The sequence below is a fragment of the Perca fluviatilis genome, chromosome 5 (assembly GCF_010015445.1).
Source record: "Perca fluviatilis chromosome 5, GENO_Pfluv_1.0, whole genome shotgun sequence".
NCBI classification, from domain to species: Eukaryota; Metazoa; Chordata; class Actinopteri; order Perciformes; family Percidae; genus Perca; species Perca fluviatilis.
The window spans coordinates 33,696,317-33,713,717 of record NC_053116.1 but is presented as its reverse complement, the minus strand read 5'-3'; the positions used below and the strand labels follow the sequence as shown (position 1 = coordinate 33,713,717).

General features: G+C 40.6%; 1 protein-coding gene across 1 annotated transcript; it reads left to right on the top strand.

Annotated features, from left to right (window-relative positions):
- Positions 1–2,950: 2,950 nt before the first annotated feature.
- Positions 2,951–16,871, top strand: si:rp71-17i16.5 (phosphatidylinositol 4,5-bisphosphate 3-kinase catalytic subunit gamma isoform). The gene is made up of 12 exons (XM_039799262.1): positions 2,951–3,264; positions 3,978–5,131; positions 5,506–6,187; positions 8,328–8,393; positions 9,159–9,384; positions 10,458–10,552; positions 13,023–13,166; positions 13,263–13,353; positions 14,307–14,437; positions 14,579–14,690; positions 14,860–15,017; positions 16,390–16,871. Exons 1-12 carry the CDS (start codon positions 3,019–3,021, stop codon positions 16,645–16,647), a joined length of 3,363 nt encoding a protein of 1,120 aa, XP_039655196.1. The 5' UTR covers positions 2,951–3,018; the 3' UTR covers positions 16,648–16,871.
- The last annotated feature ends 530 nt before the right edge of the window (positions 16,872–17,401 follow it).

Sequence of the window (17,401 nt, the reverse complement as noted above, 5' to 3'; positions counted from 1 at the left end):
ACTGGTAAACATTGTGACCGGCTTATGATGACCGACTGCTACCTGTTGTGGAATTTTCCTCACGTTACTCTGTTCTCTGTGACTGTCTACATCTAGAAACTAAGCTGCGCGGTGCAGGCAGAGAACAGCTCTGATTGGCTCATGGAGACATGTGATCAGACAGTGGTTTATGGAGCGCTAGATTGGCTTTGCAAAAACTGTTCTATGAAGGGAATGACGCATTTTAAATATCGCTCGATCACGCAAATTTGATCGTGGGAAGCCAAAATCGTGATCGTGATTTAAAATTCGATTAATTGTGCAGCCCTAGTATATTTTATTGGCACCATACAGTCCCTCCAGAAAAACGCAATCATGTGATTGCGTAAATCAATGCATAATAAGCCAAAGTCCGCGTATTTATGCGGGGGCCCCATTTTTTCCAAATACGGCGCACTTTCGCCGCATAAATTGCCAATTTTCGTGCAAAATATGCAGGGCTTGCATGATTTCATAATCCCCGCATTTTCGTTGTATAAAAAAAAGTCACATATGTCTTAGCAGAAAGTTGAAAAATGTTGCGTTTACTTCACACAAGAGCAGCCATTTTCCCCTGTTGCCATGGGAACGTTATGAAGTGACGTAATTACACGACGTGAACATCATCGAAAAGCAGGGTGTTGGGGGAATCACTTTTTTTCTCTCTTTTTCATCAAACCGCAGTTTTTGCAAGTTCCCGCAATTTTTGCAAGTTCCTGCAATTTATCGCATAAAATTGAATAAATATCCTGCATATTCCATCCCATTTTTTTAAGAAAACATGCCACATAATCAAGGATTTTTGCCTGCAAAAAAATCACAAAAACTCATTTTTCTGGAAGGACTGACCATATACAGAGGCTCAGTCCTCGACGCAGCAGCTGCAAAAATAAAGGCCTAGAAATGCCCCAAAAAATCTTTTACAATTAAAAAATTGCGTATTTATGTATTGAACCTTTTGGGGGGCTTTTGGTTAGCCTTGTATGTATTTTGGTTTCAATCTTTTTGTTTGTGAAAAAATGTATTGTTGTTGTGTAAGCATTGACTAAAAGGTGTCTTTAATTTGAACTATAATTTTTTCTAATAACGAGATTCATAAGAACTTGTAATGTTGTACAACAAAGAACTTATTTAGAAATTTTAGATGTTAACGGTACTCAAAATAATAAATAAACAAAAAACCAGTGGGCTGGGATTGTCTCCATATGGCTCTCACAGAGCGTTACGTGGAAATACCTACGTTTTTTTCACAGCCACATGCACTGAGACGCACTCTCGCAGCTGGACAGGACTCGGATTAAAACACACCGAGGGAGTGTGACTTCCTTATTTGCTCAGATGGTCTTGCTTGTCCATGTTCATTGAAATTCAATTGACAAAATATTTGTTTATGTATTGGTGTTTATTTGTCATTGTCTTTGTCATTTGTATGCCACTAAAACCTTAATGATTCAAACACACCTAATTCATCTTTGGCAACTTCAATATACTATGCCCCAGGTGCTGTAGAATTCATTTGTACAGAAACACAGGAACCAGGCCATCCTCAAACTTTCAAATTGCTTTAATCCTATTCTTGTTTTTAATGTTTTTATATCAGGAGAATTCAAAGGAGATCCACAGTACTTCCTCTTCTATACTTCCTCTTCTATACTTTTATGAGATATTGTACAGTACAAAGCATCCAGTAACACTGTAACAAAGCATCCAGTAACACTGTACTTCTCTGTGATTCCACTTATACAAAGAAAAGGCAATTATTATTGTGAATGTAGTATTGTTGTGTTGCAAAATGTTGATACTGAATGTAGTGCTGAACTGAATACTCTTAATAGTGTAGCTGAAGTGCACAGAGCTTGGTGGTTGGTTCGGAGAGCTAGAACTTCAGCAGCTGTTGAGTGGTGATTTGAAATCATAATCAAACTGACAGTCAGATCATTTGTCAACGCAGAACATGTGATCCCGCGTGATAGCGCGCTATCTCCAGCTGCCTTGCAAGGTAAAATCTTAAGCGCCACATGAAAATCCCCACTGATACATTATGGCAATTGTGTGCAAAGATCCAGTAAAATATCACAACAACAAAGATAGGTGAATTTAAGGTGCATCCTTAATCCATTCAAATCAAATCAAGCTTTATTTGTCATTGCATGAATACAGTGTATTAACACAACGAAATTCAAGGTGCAACTCCAGATCAGTGCTTTTTAAAAAAGATAAATAAATAATAAAATATGTAACAAACAACCCCCCCCCATCCCCACCCCCTACATACATTTCACTCTCTCTTTTCTCTCTCCCACACACACTCACCCACCCACCCACATATACAGCACATTGTATTATGGGATACAGACAATTAACTGACACCCTCCCATCGCTCCCAGACAACACACACTCTCCCGCACACATATGTGTAAGATTGCAGCAGGTTTCAGCATAAGAAAGAAAGTTCACATATGAAATTCTACAGTACCTTCTCAGAATAACCAGCCAAACAACCCAAACAGGTATGGTGCATTCCTGTAAGACTTTACTTCTGCTCCTGTTTGACTTGTTTGATTATGAACACTTTGTTCTTTGTTATTATCACCATATTTTTTAGTACATAACAAAGGCTGCTTGGTAAACCAAGGGAAGCTCATTTAGTTGTTTATTGCATTTGATTTAAAGTAGAATACTGTAAAAGTACTATTTTACCCAGGACGGTTAACTGTGAAAATGTCAGAAAAGACTTCTGTAATTTGTTATCTAAGTGCAAATAGGAACAAGGAAGTCCACCTCTTCACAATGTCTGTAAATGCTTTGTTAGTATTCCTATCTACGTTGTAGTGTTTCAGAACTGTGGTATTAAAAAAGAATGAGGAAGTCCCCGAGCAATCACAAAAAGGGAACACACAGTCAAACAGGTACAGACTCACACGGACTCCACCTTAGGATCAGAGCAGCACCTGTCTATGTAAGATTTCTTTGGTTCAGGATTTGCTCCCCTAAGTATCGATGGACCCTGCATTGCCCTTGAATCAGGCTGTCAGTCCACATGCTGTGGACTATCCATCTGGGATGTCAACTCAAGGCTGCTCTGCGAACAGCCTGAAGTTCATCTGTGAGTTTAAGCCTGGGCCTGGTCCACCGAAGGCGTCTGGCGATGAGGATTACAATGTCAATATGGATTGTAAGCCAGTGTCAGTCATCCTCCCTGCGCAGTGCAGTGTGTACCAGCTGCGGCTACGCATCTGTATGCAGGTAGGCAAACCCCTATTGGATGGTCTATTGTTTAAAATGTGTTATCTTTTTTGTTCTCTTTCTGAGGGTTTTAAGCATTTCTTTCAATATATACACATTCATATAGCTGCGCATTGCAACTGAGTACATTCTAGAGCACTTTTATAGATAAATACTTTGCTACTTAGCCTAATTATTTACTAAGACACATAGGACTAGCACCTCTGTTCCTTTATGCTACTTACAGTTTATGATACTGTCACGGCATAACCACAACCCAGGAAAAACCTGATACTGTCGTTACGTCTAGGAGCTTCCAAGGTTTGGCTGCTCATGCATATGAAACTACAGAGCTAAACACTCAGTTCGCCAGGCCGCAGGTAACGTGATTGGGCTATCTTGTCGTCCCTGGCTTGGAGTTTCTTCACTCCGTCAGCCGACCTGCCCTTTTTGTGGTTCGGCACTAGTTAGTGCTCCGTTGACAGTTCATTTGTAGACATCCAAGACGAGGACAATACATCAACGCAACTTGATAGGAAAAAACAGGAGATTTTACCGTTTTCCATCACGACACACAGAGGCACATGTCCGTTCTCTCAACTTTCTCGCAGCTGCGCACAATCTCCCCCCTAAGTCACACCCACTGCTAGTGTGGCTGTAGACTTACTTAGTTTAAATATATTATCAAGCTGCAGCAATCAACATGCTTCCAATATGTATCTCTATGTCTTCAGGCACAGGAACAAAATTGCCATCCAGACCCACTTGCTGTATTGGAACCAGAGAAATACACTCTGCTCTATGCCAGGGGGGAAGACTGGTATGAAGCCTACGATGACTGTCAGGTTATCAGGACGTTAGACATTCCATGGTCGTGTGATGACACTGGGTGTCTGTTGGCGCACATAGTGGTAAAACCGCTGATGGCAGTTGATTCAGAGGAGAAGAAGAAACAACAGCAGTGTCTGGCTTACCTGATTGGACACGACCTGGAGAATGAACCGTCTGACAGACTTGGTGAGCTCACTTTCACCCGTAGGACGCTGGCATCTCCGAGAAGACAAGAGCTAAGGGATCGGGATGACGTGCTATATGCCACAGAGCCTTGGATAACACGCGCCCCCATTCCAAATGACCTACAGGACCAGCTCAACAGAAAGCTCCCTGTCACTCTCCATTTCATGAACAAGATCAGCTTCAGCATAGGGGTGGATTTTAGTGCAACACCAGATGTTCTCCTTACAGTATTCAGAAGGGTGATGGTAGACCAGGAGCTTGATTATGACACTTCTGAACGTCTGGTGTTAAAAGTCTCTGGGAGGGAGGAGTTTTTATCTGGAGACTACCCCCTGAGCGATTTCCTCTGGGTTCGCCAGTGCTTGAAAACCATTCAAGACCTCCACCTCTCTGTGGTCCCTGTGTCGCAGCTTGTCAATGAGACTGTCAAGTTTGTGGACTGGCCGCTTGTCGATGGATCCAGTGGCCAGTTTAGCTCCCACGATGATCTCCGGCTCGAAGGGAAGGATTTGGATGACATCTTCATGATATCCTTGTGGGACTGCAACAGAAGACTCAGAGTGAAATTGCTTGGTTTTGACGTCCCAAAACTTCCAAGCAAATGTCCTCAGTCTGTTTATGTAAAAGCCTCCATACTTTATGGTAACAAGGTTCTCTCTTCAGTGTCCTCCCTTCCCAAGGCCTTCGCAGATGAAGTGCTGTGGAATGAGTGGCTGGACTTTGATGTTCTCCTCAGGGATTTGCCACGTGGAGCCAAGCTGGGTTTCACTATTATTGCTAGTGATGGTGACGTCGCCCCAGTAACCAAAGACCTGCAGAAAGAGAAGGGGAAGGTCCTCTACTTTGTCAATCTGCTCTTGATTGATCACAGGTCAGGTTTTTTTCATATAAATTACAACACTGTGATGTATTTGTCAGTGTCTTTTCAGTGTTAAATAGCAAAAAGGGATAACACAGTAACATTAAATTTACCTCTATCTAAGAGCTACTTGATTGAATTTCCTACTTTATCTTTCGTATTTAAGATTTTATGTAGGCTTTTTATGTTTACCAAGACATACAGTACGGGCAGAAATCATTGGCGGCTGATGGAAATTTGGAAATTCTATCAGGGGGGCCTGTGCCAAAAATTAAGCGGCCCTTCTGCTGATACAAAATACAACCTGTAACACTGACAGAATTGAATTGATCGATCACAAATTAATAACAAATCTTTTCAAATTGTGCACTTGTTGGTCCCTGCAGGTCCGTCCTTAGCCAGGGCCCCTACACCATGCATATGTGGCCCTACCCTGACCTGGAAGAAGGGGCCATCACCTACCAGGCAGACAAGTTGTCTTCTGCTACTAACCCAGACATAGCTGACTCCATGGCTATCAGCTTCCTTCTAGACCGTTACAGCTTCCCTGTGGTTCTGCCAAATAACTTCAGCTCCTCTGAAAGCTCCCGCAGTCCTGCATCCAGGCGCAACCTGACCAAATCTACTGCTTCCTCTACTGCTCTCTCCTCCTCACCCTCCTCACCCTCCTCACCCTCCTCAACCTCTTCCACCTCATCCAGCACAGATTCTTCCTCTCTGCATGTGGAACCTCTCCAGGACTCACTGACTGACACTGTAACTCTCAGATTCCCATCTCCAGTCACCAGCACCAAAAGGGCTGGACTCACAAGGTTCCGGGAGGAGAGCATCCGCTACGCATCAAATCTACCCCATTACCTGCGTAATGTTGATTGGATGAACCGCAGAGTGGTTGAGGATGTCCACTGGCTACTGGGAAACTGGGATCCTGGAGAACTGGATGTAACATTGGCCCTGGAACTAATAGGCATGGACTTTGCTGACGTAATGGTTAGGAGACTGGCAGTCCAGAGATTGGAGAGCCTGTCTAATGATGACATATTGAAGTATCTGCTGCAGCTGGTGCAAGTGTGTGTTTGTATCTAAATTGATATTGTGTGTGTGTGTGTGTGTGTGTGTGTGTGTGTGTGTGTGTGTGTGTGTGTGTGTGTGTGTGTGTGTGTGTGTGTGTGTGTGTGTGTGTGTGTGTGAGGTGTGTGTGTGTGTGTGTGTGTGTTTGTGTGTAGGATCTGTGACAATAACAAAATTATGTACTTTTCTATTGGAACCCCTGACCAATATTATGCAATCAAGCGCAATAAACAGCACACTTAAGTTATGGATTCATATCCACACCTATTGTTCCTAAATAAAACAAATACAATCCAAACAGTAAATACATAAACTAATCAATTATTATTAAAAATTAAATAATTCAACCATAACTGGATTACCAACGGGGCGAAGTAGGCAGCAACCCCAGACCCTGGGGACCCCAAAAACCTCAGGTTCACTGCGTTTCAGCAGGATTTGGATAAGCCCCATCCTCAGTAGTTACTGTTGCTAAACCTGTCAAGCTTTCCGTTCCAGCACACATGCAATGTAAAATTTAATTTCTTAGGCATTTTTGAAACAATAAGTTGTTAATTTCAGACATCCTTCTTTTCTAACCAAAGACCATCGGCTAAAATTGCAACAGATTTGATCATATATCTATATTTTATAGCTGTGGCTAGCTTATTAATGCTAAGTTATCTCTTCCTCCAGATTACTTTTTAAGGTTTCCAGCTGACTCGTATTAAAATGAGAAGTTTGTAAAAGAAGTCTTAAATATGCACTTGATGGATATGATATTGTGCTAACAGACTAAGGCTAAAGCTGCACCCATTCAAAAAGTCAGCATCCTCAGCAGTTGTGGTTATATAGAAGTGTAGAGTTAGACAGTGCCGTTACAGTCATTCCCCTGCTGCAATGATGCTGCAGAGACCCAGAGAGCACAGATGCGAAGACATGGAAAATGCTGACAAATTAGAGCACACTGGGCTTAAAGAGACAGGTGGTAAAATGAAGTGGTACAGACAAAGGGTATATACAGGTATGGGAGTAAATTTCATGTAATAGATGGGGGGACAATAAACATAACATTTCTGAAGAGCAATTATTGAAGGGGACACAACTATACAAAATTGTACTTGTATAGGATATGTGTAGTTGTAAGCAGGCTGGCAAGGCTGTTTTATTAACTTTAAACATGGGATAAAGTGATTATTTTCTTTAATACAGATGATGCTGAAATGAAAACTGAGCATCCTAGTAAGCAAGCTAACTAACTAGCCAGCCAGCAGGCCACTTAAACTAAAAGTTTTCTATAACTAGTGTTTAGCATGAAAGCATGGCCGGTAGAACTAGCAAGCTTGCTAATAAACTATCCTATAAGCTACCAAACAAGCTAAGGAACTTTATACCTAACATAGCGGCCTTGTGAAAAAATACATAATTTTTATTTCATGACTAATTCATTCTCAGCATCCACTATTTTACAGAAAACTCTCTCCCATGAGTTCCAGAATTCTGCCTACCTTAACATAAAGGAGGAAACCAAGCAGTGGATCAAACCACTGTGAGGCAAAGGGGGGACTCAAAATGTTTCTAAACTTAAAATGCATTTTTTTGCCCTGTTTGCGTTTGTATTGTTTTTACTACTTACATAATTATTTTTATATATATATATATATATATATATATATATATATATATATATATATATATATATATATATATATATATATATATATATAAAAAATAAGTGTGGTTTTAATGTTTTTTTTTCGTGGGGGACAACCCTCAGATGGGGTGGGTTCTGACCCCCCGACACCCTCACTGCAATTTCCACCTATGCAGGTATATTCTGACAGACAGTATGTATTTTTTTTTTATGCATGTTCTAGTAGAATCCAAAAATACAAGTATGGACATGTAAAGGAGCATAGTGTAGGACTTTTCAGAGTGGAACTAAAGATAAAAGAATACAAATAAAGTAACCACATTGCTTGTAGATTATCACTAAAGCACAGTCTTATCAAATGTTTTTTGTTTTTTTTTAAAGTTTGAAAACATTCAAAAGGATGTGAATCATTTTCATTCGTTATAATGAAGAAGCACTTATCTAACTAGACTTTAGATTGGTGTCATTACTTACAGTTTATCTCTATCCTATTTATTCATACAGACCCTCAAAGTGGAATCTTACCATGACAGTTTCCTCGCTCGGTTCCTCATCCGAAGCGCTCTGCGGGTGAGTCATGCAGCATCCGAATATACGGTGCACACAACAAATATCAGATATCTTTATTACGAGTAGTATATAAGAATGTTGTACATCCTTTGTCATTTTTCTTGCCATTTTCCTCCATTTAAAGAACCTTCTAAATCATTTGTTCACTGTGGGTTAATTATTTTTGGTTAAGGGGTTAACGGGTTTAGATGATCAGTTTCACACAGCTGGGTAGGGCTAAAGGAATTATTATTTTGCACAATGAATCACATTTTTGAGGAGCTTTTTGCACACACATACTGTAAAACTCATGAAATATTTTTACGAAATGGCTCATTAAGTTGAAGCCCCCTTCCTTAAATTTCAGGCAGAGCAGTGAAAATTGGGGTGTATCCTAAACTCAACAGGAATTCAGCTATTTTGAATTAACTGTGCAATTTCAACTCCTCATATGGATTTAGTGTAACCTTCTCTGTTCTCACAAAATGATAGGACCTCACTAAACCTGCACTTTAGTGCAAACCTTGTCTTGCACTAAAGCCATGTTAACATTATTACCGTGATCTTAGCAGATAGAAAAAATCGTCTCAGTGAGAATCTCACTTTAACAGTGAATCCTTTTTGCAGCCTGTCTCACTGCAGTAAAATGTGAACTGCAGCTCTGTGTCTGCTTTTTGACTCACATCACCTTAACTCACCTATAGATAAAAATAATAATATAATTATAAAATAATGATTATACAGTGTATGAACTCCCCTCACATTCTGTTGTGTTCTACTTCACAGAGCAAGAGAATTGGCCACTTCTTCTTCTGGTATGTCCGTAGTGAGGTGGCAGGGTGTCTGTACTTCCGCCAGCGCATGGCTGTGATTCTGGAGGCTTACCTGCTGGGCTGTGGTCAGGCCATGCTTGACAGCTTCACCCAGCAAGTTCAGGCTGTGGAGGCCCTACAGGAGGTTGCTATAAGGATTAAAAACCTCTACCCCGACAGGACCGACCTTCCTCCTACAGGTTAGACACATCTAAGATAGACATTCCAATGGATTAGTTGTACTTTTACAACAGAATGATAGAATAAAGCCAAAATCCATCCATCCATTTTCTGCAACTTCCGGACAAGTTGCTCCTTCTTGGCCGATTCATAAGAGGTCTGTGAATTTCTCTTGGGAGCTGTTGCCCCTGACAACACAGTTTCCAGGTTCACAGGGACACACACACCTCTCCACCACAATAATGTGGCAATTCTTGGAGGGGTAAAATTAACTTTTTTATGCTGCTGTCTTAGCCAGGATCTCATACAAAAGAGATTTTCAACTTCAACAGGGCTTAACCGGTTCAATGATGATGACACTCCACTCCTACAATTTAGTATATGGCAATCCATGCAAAAGTTGTGAAGTAATTTCACTTACAGTAAATGTCAACCTGCTGGTGGCATTAGAGGAAAAGTCAGAGCATCACCAAAGTCAGTAGAATCTATCTATCTATCTATCTATCTATCTATCTATCTATCTATCTATCTATCTATCTATCCTCCAAGTGAAAAGATAGACAGCCATGCTGCATCGGCTACATTGCAGGGAGCAGTTGATGACAGTAACCTGTGTGCTCAGCAGGTCGGTGATATAAGATGCAAAGGCCACCAAGAACACTTTCGGACTTCTCTTCCCTGTCTGTGGCTCTCAGCTCCATGCCCATTTAAAAGCAGGTCATGAATATATGCTTTCATCATAATTTCCTAAAACAGCTGTGCACTGTAGTTTTTGAGGACTATTTTCAGCAACTCTCCGGGAGGAATTGCAAAAGCTTCAGTGCTTTTTTGTTACTAAAAACAAGTGAAAGCTGGAAGTCTAGACTAACACCCTTTGGCCATTAGCACCAGATATGGAGCTCCCCTTAATATACACCAAGAAATCCAATTTATAATGATATGTGTAAATGTGGGTGGTTGGGTGTCTTTATGAATATTATTAAGTGGTTGTCTTTTACATATATATATAAAAGATTTTTTTGTTTTGCCAGTTTCCCTTTATTCTGAAAGAAGCAATTTGGTGCATCATTGTGTCTTTGTTTCTATTGTATAGCTCATTTCAGGCTTCAAGAGCTTCTTAGAAACTGTAATCTGCCAAATGAATTCCTGCTGCCCTTTGACCCCCGCATCAAAGCTGGAAGGATCCTGGTAAGCCTTGCTAATGCTGTTTGTGTGTGTTTATTGTGAGTGTTTTGGTGTTTGATGAGGTTGTCTTCTGTGTGTGGCTCATCCTCACGCCACAAGTAACTTAAAATGCCCTTTTGACCACACACAGTTCTCACATACATACATTTTTCCTTTCACACAAAGGTTGAACTCGCTACTTTTACTTCTTTTTGTGAAAAGTAAGATTTTTTTTGAATTTTTAAACCTGCAGTAATAGATTTTATATGGAATTAGGGTCAGTGCAACACGCTGTAAACACATAATTGACATTATAAAGCCAGTATTTCTAACATGTTAGCAAACATGTTCCCTATTAGTGCGTCAAGCAGCATGGAGCCATATTAGCATTCATTTGAAGTTTTTTTTTTTTCCCCACCTGAGTGGATCCAGTATTCATTCTCCTTTTAGCTCTGTTGTGCTCTGCGCTCCCCACCAACTCCTGAAGTAAAAATCTGACTTTTTAGCTGCACTAGGTTCATCAGCTAGCTGGCACTTTTTCTCTCTGTTTTTTCTCTGCTGTTTGGGGCTGAGCCGGTGGTGTGAAAGGCTGTGCTAGAAAGTTGAACATGATGTGGCAAGAAGCTTTGACAGTGTGTTGGCATAGGCTATAATTTATCTGAAGAGAAAGCATTCAATACAATAGCTCTCTCCATTCTTTTTCTTTTTTTCTTTCTTGTAAATTTGTTGTCCCCTGTCACTCCTGCTTCTCACTTTTCCATCCATCTCCATTTTCTTCCACCTGCCCAGTCTTAAGTGCAACAGTCTGCACTTTTTTACATCATTTTCATCTATCATCTATCATTATTTCTTCTATCGGCCACTCTGACCTGTCAGAATGTGAAATGATTGCTTGGTTGAAGGGTAGGGGAGAGTGGGGACGGTTGCCAAGTGTGGTAGTTGCAACACTGCTGATTTCTCCAATCCAATCTCCAAAAGCTAGAGTCATGAAACTCCTAATGCACATGCTCAGTAGGCCCCTCCATCTGTCTGGAAGTGAACAGCCACATGTCATCGTTCCTTATGGGAGAACTAAAATTCAAAGTGAAAAAGTAACTTTTTTTACAACCAGATTTTTTGTCATACTGTCTAAACTTTTTAAGTATTGATCTTTATCATTATATAGTTTGAATGTGCAGTTTCTTAGCTCTTAACAGACTTAAGTACCATGTGTTAAAGCTGATGTGTTAGGCTAGCATCACTAGTTTTAAGTTGTAACTGTCCCCCTATGCAACTGTCCACACATGGTGTTGCAACTGTCCCTCATGACAACAATAATGACATTAGATAAAATTGACATACAAGGCAATTCAGTGGTTTAATAACTCTGGTCTCAAATAACCTAAAAAAATATTTGAATAATTATGAGTTTTATAGTTTTATTACATCTAAATGACTGTTGCAACTGCCCCTCGGTACTGCTGCAATTGTCCATATACAGGGGACAGTTTCATTTTCAATTTTTCATTGTCCATTTAAGTTCAAATAACTTCCATATTATCATATGTACACATGTTGCAGCAGTATGGGCAGGTAGGTGACATATATGGGTTTAAAATATATATATTTTTTTGTCTTTCTAATACAAACGATTGCTGAGAAACTGAAGGAAATGTAAAAAGTGTTGCAACTGCCCCCACTCTCCCCTAATTTTGGTATTTTTCAACCCAGACCCTATTGTCCCATGCATTGTTTTAAAAGGGGAACTATGCAGTTTTTTGAGTGGAAAAAACACCCTTCCAACTTTCGGCCGGCGAGCCGCTGGCCTCAGCCTCAGCAAGTATCGCGTGACATCAGGTCTCATGATGTAACGAACTGCTTCACCGCACTGCACACACATTCACCCATTCAGAAACCAGCTAACAAGGTAGCGATGGAGTTTTTCACACTGTCGTCATGGCTGAGCCGGCAAAAAAGAAGCATAAAGCTAGGAAAGTATTGTCAGAGGAACAGAGAAAGAGGAAACGGCAGACTGACCGAGCGAAGAGTCAGACACAAGTAAACATAGGAGCTGCTAAATATCTATTCCGAAGCTGTAGGGGGAGCTCTATAGAGAAACCTGCGAGCAAAAAGTGAAGAAATGGCCAAAACTGCATAGTGCCCCTTTAAGTGACTAATATGTACAAACATCTTTGAAATTGGTCCAGTATTGAGCAATAATCAGAACATGTTGTTGGTAAAACAAGCACTTTTTACCACCCAATTAAATAATTACTTAAATATTCACAGTCTGACATTGAATGCTGCAGCCTGTGTGTGTGCAGACTCGTGCTCAGATGGATGGATGTTAGCAGGACACTTTTAAATTTGCTGATCAAATAATAGTAAAAATCAAACTTGTAGTACTGATACTGCAGTTTTAAGGCTATAGTCCACATCAGACCTTCACTGAAACCCTATGCACTGTCAAGCTCGACATAAACATATCAATTCTCTTCGTTTTCCTTTCATCCAGCTGGACAAATCCAAGGTGATGGCCTCGAAGAAGAAGCCGCTGTGGCTGGAGTTCTCTCCCATGCCGTCGCCCACCTCTGTCACACCTGTGGGAATAATCTTCAAACAGGGGGATGACCTCAGACAGGACATGCTGGTCATTCAGGTCAAAGAGAATTTTCCCCCTTAATTACTTTTTTTGTGTGAATATATTTTCACTTTGGATAAAGTGACACCTGACTCTGTGTATCTTACTGTTTAGACCCTGGTGGTGATGGACTCTATCTGGCAGGAGAAATCTCTGGACCTTAACCTGGTTCCGTATGGCTGCATCTCCACAGGACACAACATAGGTCACTGCGCAATTTATTCTCCATTTATTCAGTAGCCAAGGCAAAACACATTAAGAGGATAAAATGTTAAACTAACAGAAATAACCATGACACCTCCCCAGTTGATTACTTACATTAAGACATTTACTTTTTGCATAACATGTTGCTTGAAATTGTATGTTTAATTATGCAAATTAGGTATTATCGAATTAAATATGTGCTAATCTGCATTCATATCCAGAACAGAAATGTAAACATTAGATGGCGCCAGATTCAAAATTTCTGCCGACAGAGGCCGGGTTGGATCAGTGGGTAGAGCAGGCGCACATGTACTGAGGGGTTTATGCCTTGACACAGAGGTCCAGGGTTCAAATCCGACCTGTAACGATTTCCTGCATGTCTTCCCCCTCTCTCTCTCCTTTCTCAGCTTGCTGTCCTGTCAAAAATGAAAGGTGGAAAAGCCCAAAAAATATATAATTCTGTCGACATATTAGAGTCAAAGGTTTATACAAAGGGAATTTAGGATTTCTCTATTTATCATTACATAAATTATACTGTCAAAAGCCATACAAAATGTTTGAACATTACTAGAATTAACATTATATAACATTTTACAGGGGTTTATATTTCTTAAAATGTACCACCTAATTCTAGTTGATGTGTCGTATGCGTGGTGTGTCTCCAGGATGGTTTGGTGGGCGGCTACGAGTCAAGTCCCGGCAGATTTTGATTGGTGGAGCATCATTTGTTCACAGAATGGAAAACGATATTGGATCATAATTAAGGGATAAAGATAAACAAAGTAGGCAGGAACAAGTGTGCTTGATGTTCAAACACTGTAAAACACTTTCCAACACTGTTCCTTTAACACAGATAATTCCCAGCACCCAGGATACAAACCGGGTGTCATATGGAAATTGACAGAGAAAAAATAGAGAAACTCACAGTGAATCTCATCAAGTTCTCCTCACCAGGTATGATTGAGATTGTGAGGGATGCAGCAACCATCGCTGCAGTCCAGAAGAACCAAGGAGGAACGACAGGAGCCTTCAGAAACAATGCTCTGTATGAGTGGCTCAAGTCCAAATCTCCCCTCCAGGAAGTAGTAAGTAAAACAGAAAACGATTCAAAGCCAGGTTTTATACAAGAGCCAAATTAACTTGTAATATTACATTATAAATGCATGTCATGCTTTGCCACATTACCAATTATGTTATTGCACTGCTATGATCTTATTTGACTACAGCACTACAAGACTTCGGAGAGATTTGTGAAGTCCTGTGCTGGTTATTGTGTGGCCACCTATGTATTGGGTATAGGAGATCGACACAATGACAACATCATGATCACAGACCATGGTATGTACCCCAAACTTTTGGTTTACACCACACGAGCTGCATTTGTGAAAACGTAAACAGTCCAAATAATGTAAAATCTCATTGAGGGAACGACTGAAGGAGGAAACGATGAATGAAAAGAGTGGATGGACAGAACTTAAATGCTTTTTGTATTTCCTGGGCCTCTAAGGGAACCTGTTTCACATCGACTTCGGTCACATCCTGGGTAACACAAAGCACTTCCTGGGCATGAACAGGGAGCGTGTACCATTCGTACTCACACCTGACTTCCTGTATGTCATGGGCAGAGAGAAAGGGAGCAACAGCCTCTACTTTCAGCGCTTCAGGGTAAGAAGATGGTGTGTGTGTGTGTGTGTGGGGCTTGTTTAGCTATATTCGCGGGGTCCAAAAACCGGGAGTCCAGTATTGTGGGGTTCTGACAGCTTTGTGGGGCCAAAATGCTGGACCCCACAAGTTTAAAGGGCTGTTTGAGGGTTAAGACTTGGTTGTAGGATTAGGTATAGAACTAGGTTATGGTTAGGGTGAATGTAAGGGTTAAGGTTAGGCATTTAGTTGTGATGGTTAAGGTTAGGGTAAGGGGCTAGGGAATGCATTATGTCAATGACAGGTCCCCACAAAGATAGTGCCACAAACGTGTGTAGGTGTGGTTGTGTTTGTTTGTGCGTTATTATACTAATACTTTAATTTAAAGATAAGACTGAAGTTGTTTTATATTTTCCTATTGTCAATTAATCCCCTGAAAAGACAAAAACAAACGTTAATGTGTCTGTCAATGCTTTCCAGCTTTCCTACCCAGTATGTGGCTCCTAGCCTCAATCCCATTGGTTCCTTTTGAAGGCATATATTTACAACTTTATATCAAGTCATGGTAATTGTGTGTTTTTTGGCCACCAATGCTCTATGGCACAGAAGAATAAGATATATCAGGCAGACAACACTACTGGTCTTTTCATGGGATTTATTGACAATAGGAAAAATATATAATATCGCCAGCCAGTGTAATCCTTTAAGCAACTTACAGGCAAACCTTTGTACAAAATGTGTTTCCATTAAAGAGAATCTTAACACCCCTTGAAAATCTTGTTTTTGCTGAAATTCAATGGTTTTTCTTCCCACCTGGCTGCAGTGATGCACAGGTGTACTCCAGGACCCTGTGACATCACTGTTGGGTGTGGTTACAACAGAATATATTTCTAATACCACACCTGTGAATGACGCCAGGTGTGGTCAGAGGTAAAACAGACTTAAAACTTTCAACGAGGGATGGCAGCAAACAATGCTTTTCAGCCTGGTGATAAATTACTTTTTTATTGTTTTGAAATGTCCGTGAATACATAAAGTTCTATGCATAAATGTCTTGTTTTTCTTTGGTGTCAGCTAATGAAGACCATGCGTCTTGCTGTTTTAAAGATTATTATACAATTATTATATGATTTATTAGATTTATTTTGCATTTATTAAAGAAATAAGTATATCATTTCTGTGACAAAACGTCATTTTCAGGGTCTGTACAGCATGGCTTCTATCGGATGGAAATTATGTGTTTGCATAAGTGCATATAAGTGAACCAACTGTGCATGCTGTATGTGTAAATGTACTGTAGAAATTTGCAGATATTGTTTCTGATTTCTTATTATCGTTTGTCCTTCTTTCCTTGTCTTCCGTTCCTTCTCTTGTCTATCCTACCTGCCCACGTCAGGACACTTGCACCCAGGCTTACCTCTTGCTGCGCTCGCACTCTCGTCTGCTGGTCACTCTTTTCTCCCTCATGCTGCTGACGGGCATCCCAGAGCTGAGCGCTGCAGAGGACATGCGCTACCTGCGGGAGGCGCTCCAGGAGCAACAGGGCGAGGCAGAGGCCAAGGAGCATTTCCTCCAGCAAATCGCTGAGTGTGAGAAGATGAGCTGGACTGTGCAGACCAACTGGTGGATTCACATGTGGGCAGGCATCAAGTAGACTGTCGGTGATTATGAAACAATCCAATCACGATTGTTTTGTGGTTCCTATTCTATTATCTGCTGGCGTGACCTTCTGTGAGTTGATTCTGAAAGCAGCTACAAGCTCTTGGAGAACAAATTGACACAAAGCAGATTTCAGTTTACAATGTTCTTAAAGGTCCCATGACATGGTGCTCTTTGGATGATTTTATATTAGACCTTAGTGGTCCCCTAATACTGTGTCTGAAGTCTCTTCCCTGAAATTCAGCCTTGGTGCAGAATTACAGCCACTAGAGATAGTCCCACAATGAGCTTTCCTTAGTATGTGCCATTTCTGTGTCTGTAGCTTTCATTTTCTCAAAGGCAGAGCAGGATACCGATGCTTGGTTTACACCTATCGCCAGTTCTAGCCACTGGGGGACCATAGGCGGGCTGGGGGAACTAATATTAATGTTAAAAAAAACTCAAAGGGAAATGAAGACGCACAAGAACATTTACATTTTCTATCAATCACTCCATTCACTTTGATGACAAGTAGAAAGGGACACCACAGGAAAGGAGTAATGGTTCATGTTAGGGTCACGCTGATATATTCTGGAAGGTAAACAGTGTAACAGTTTATGACACAAATATATGATACCAATAAAAACAGAAGAGAGAGTCATTGTTCAGAGTTTTTTGTTTTTTGTTTTCATTGTTTATTTTTATGTAATATTATTATATGTAGCTATTGTCTAGCATCCCTCTCCCTGGCTATTTTTATAGGCTTTTAG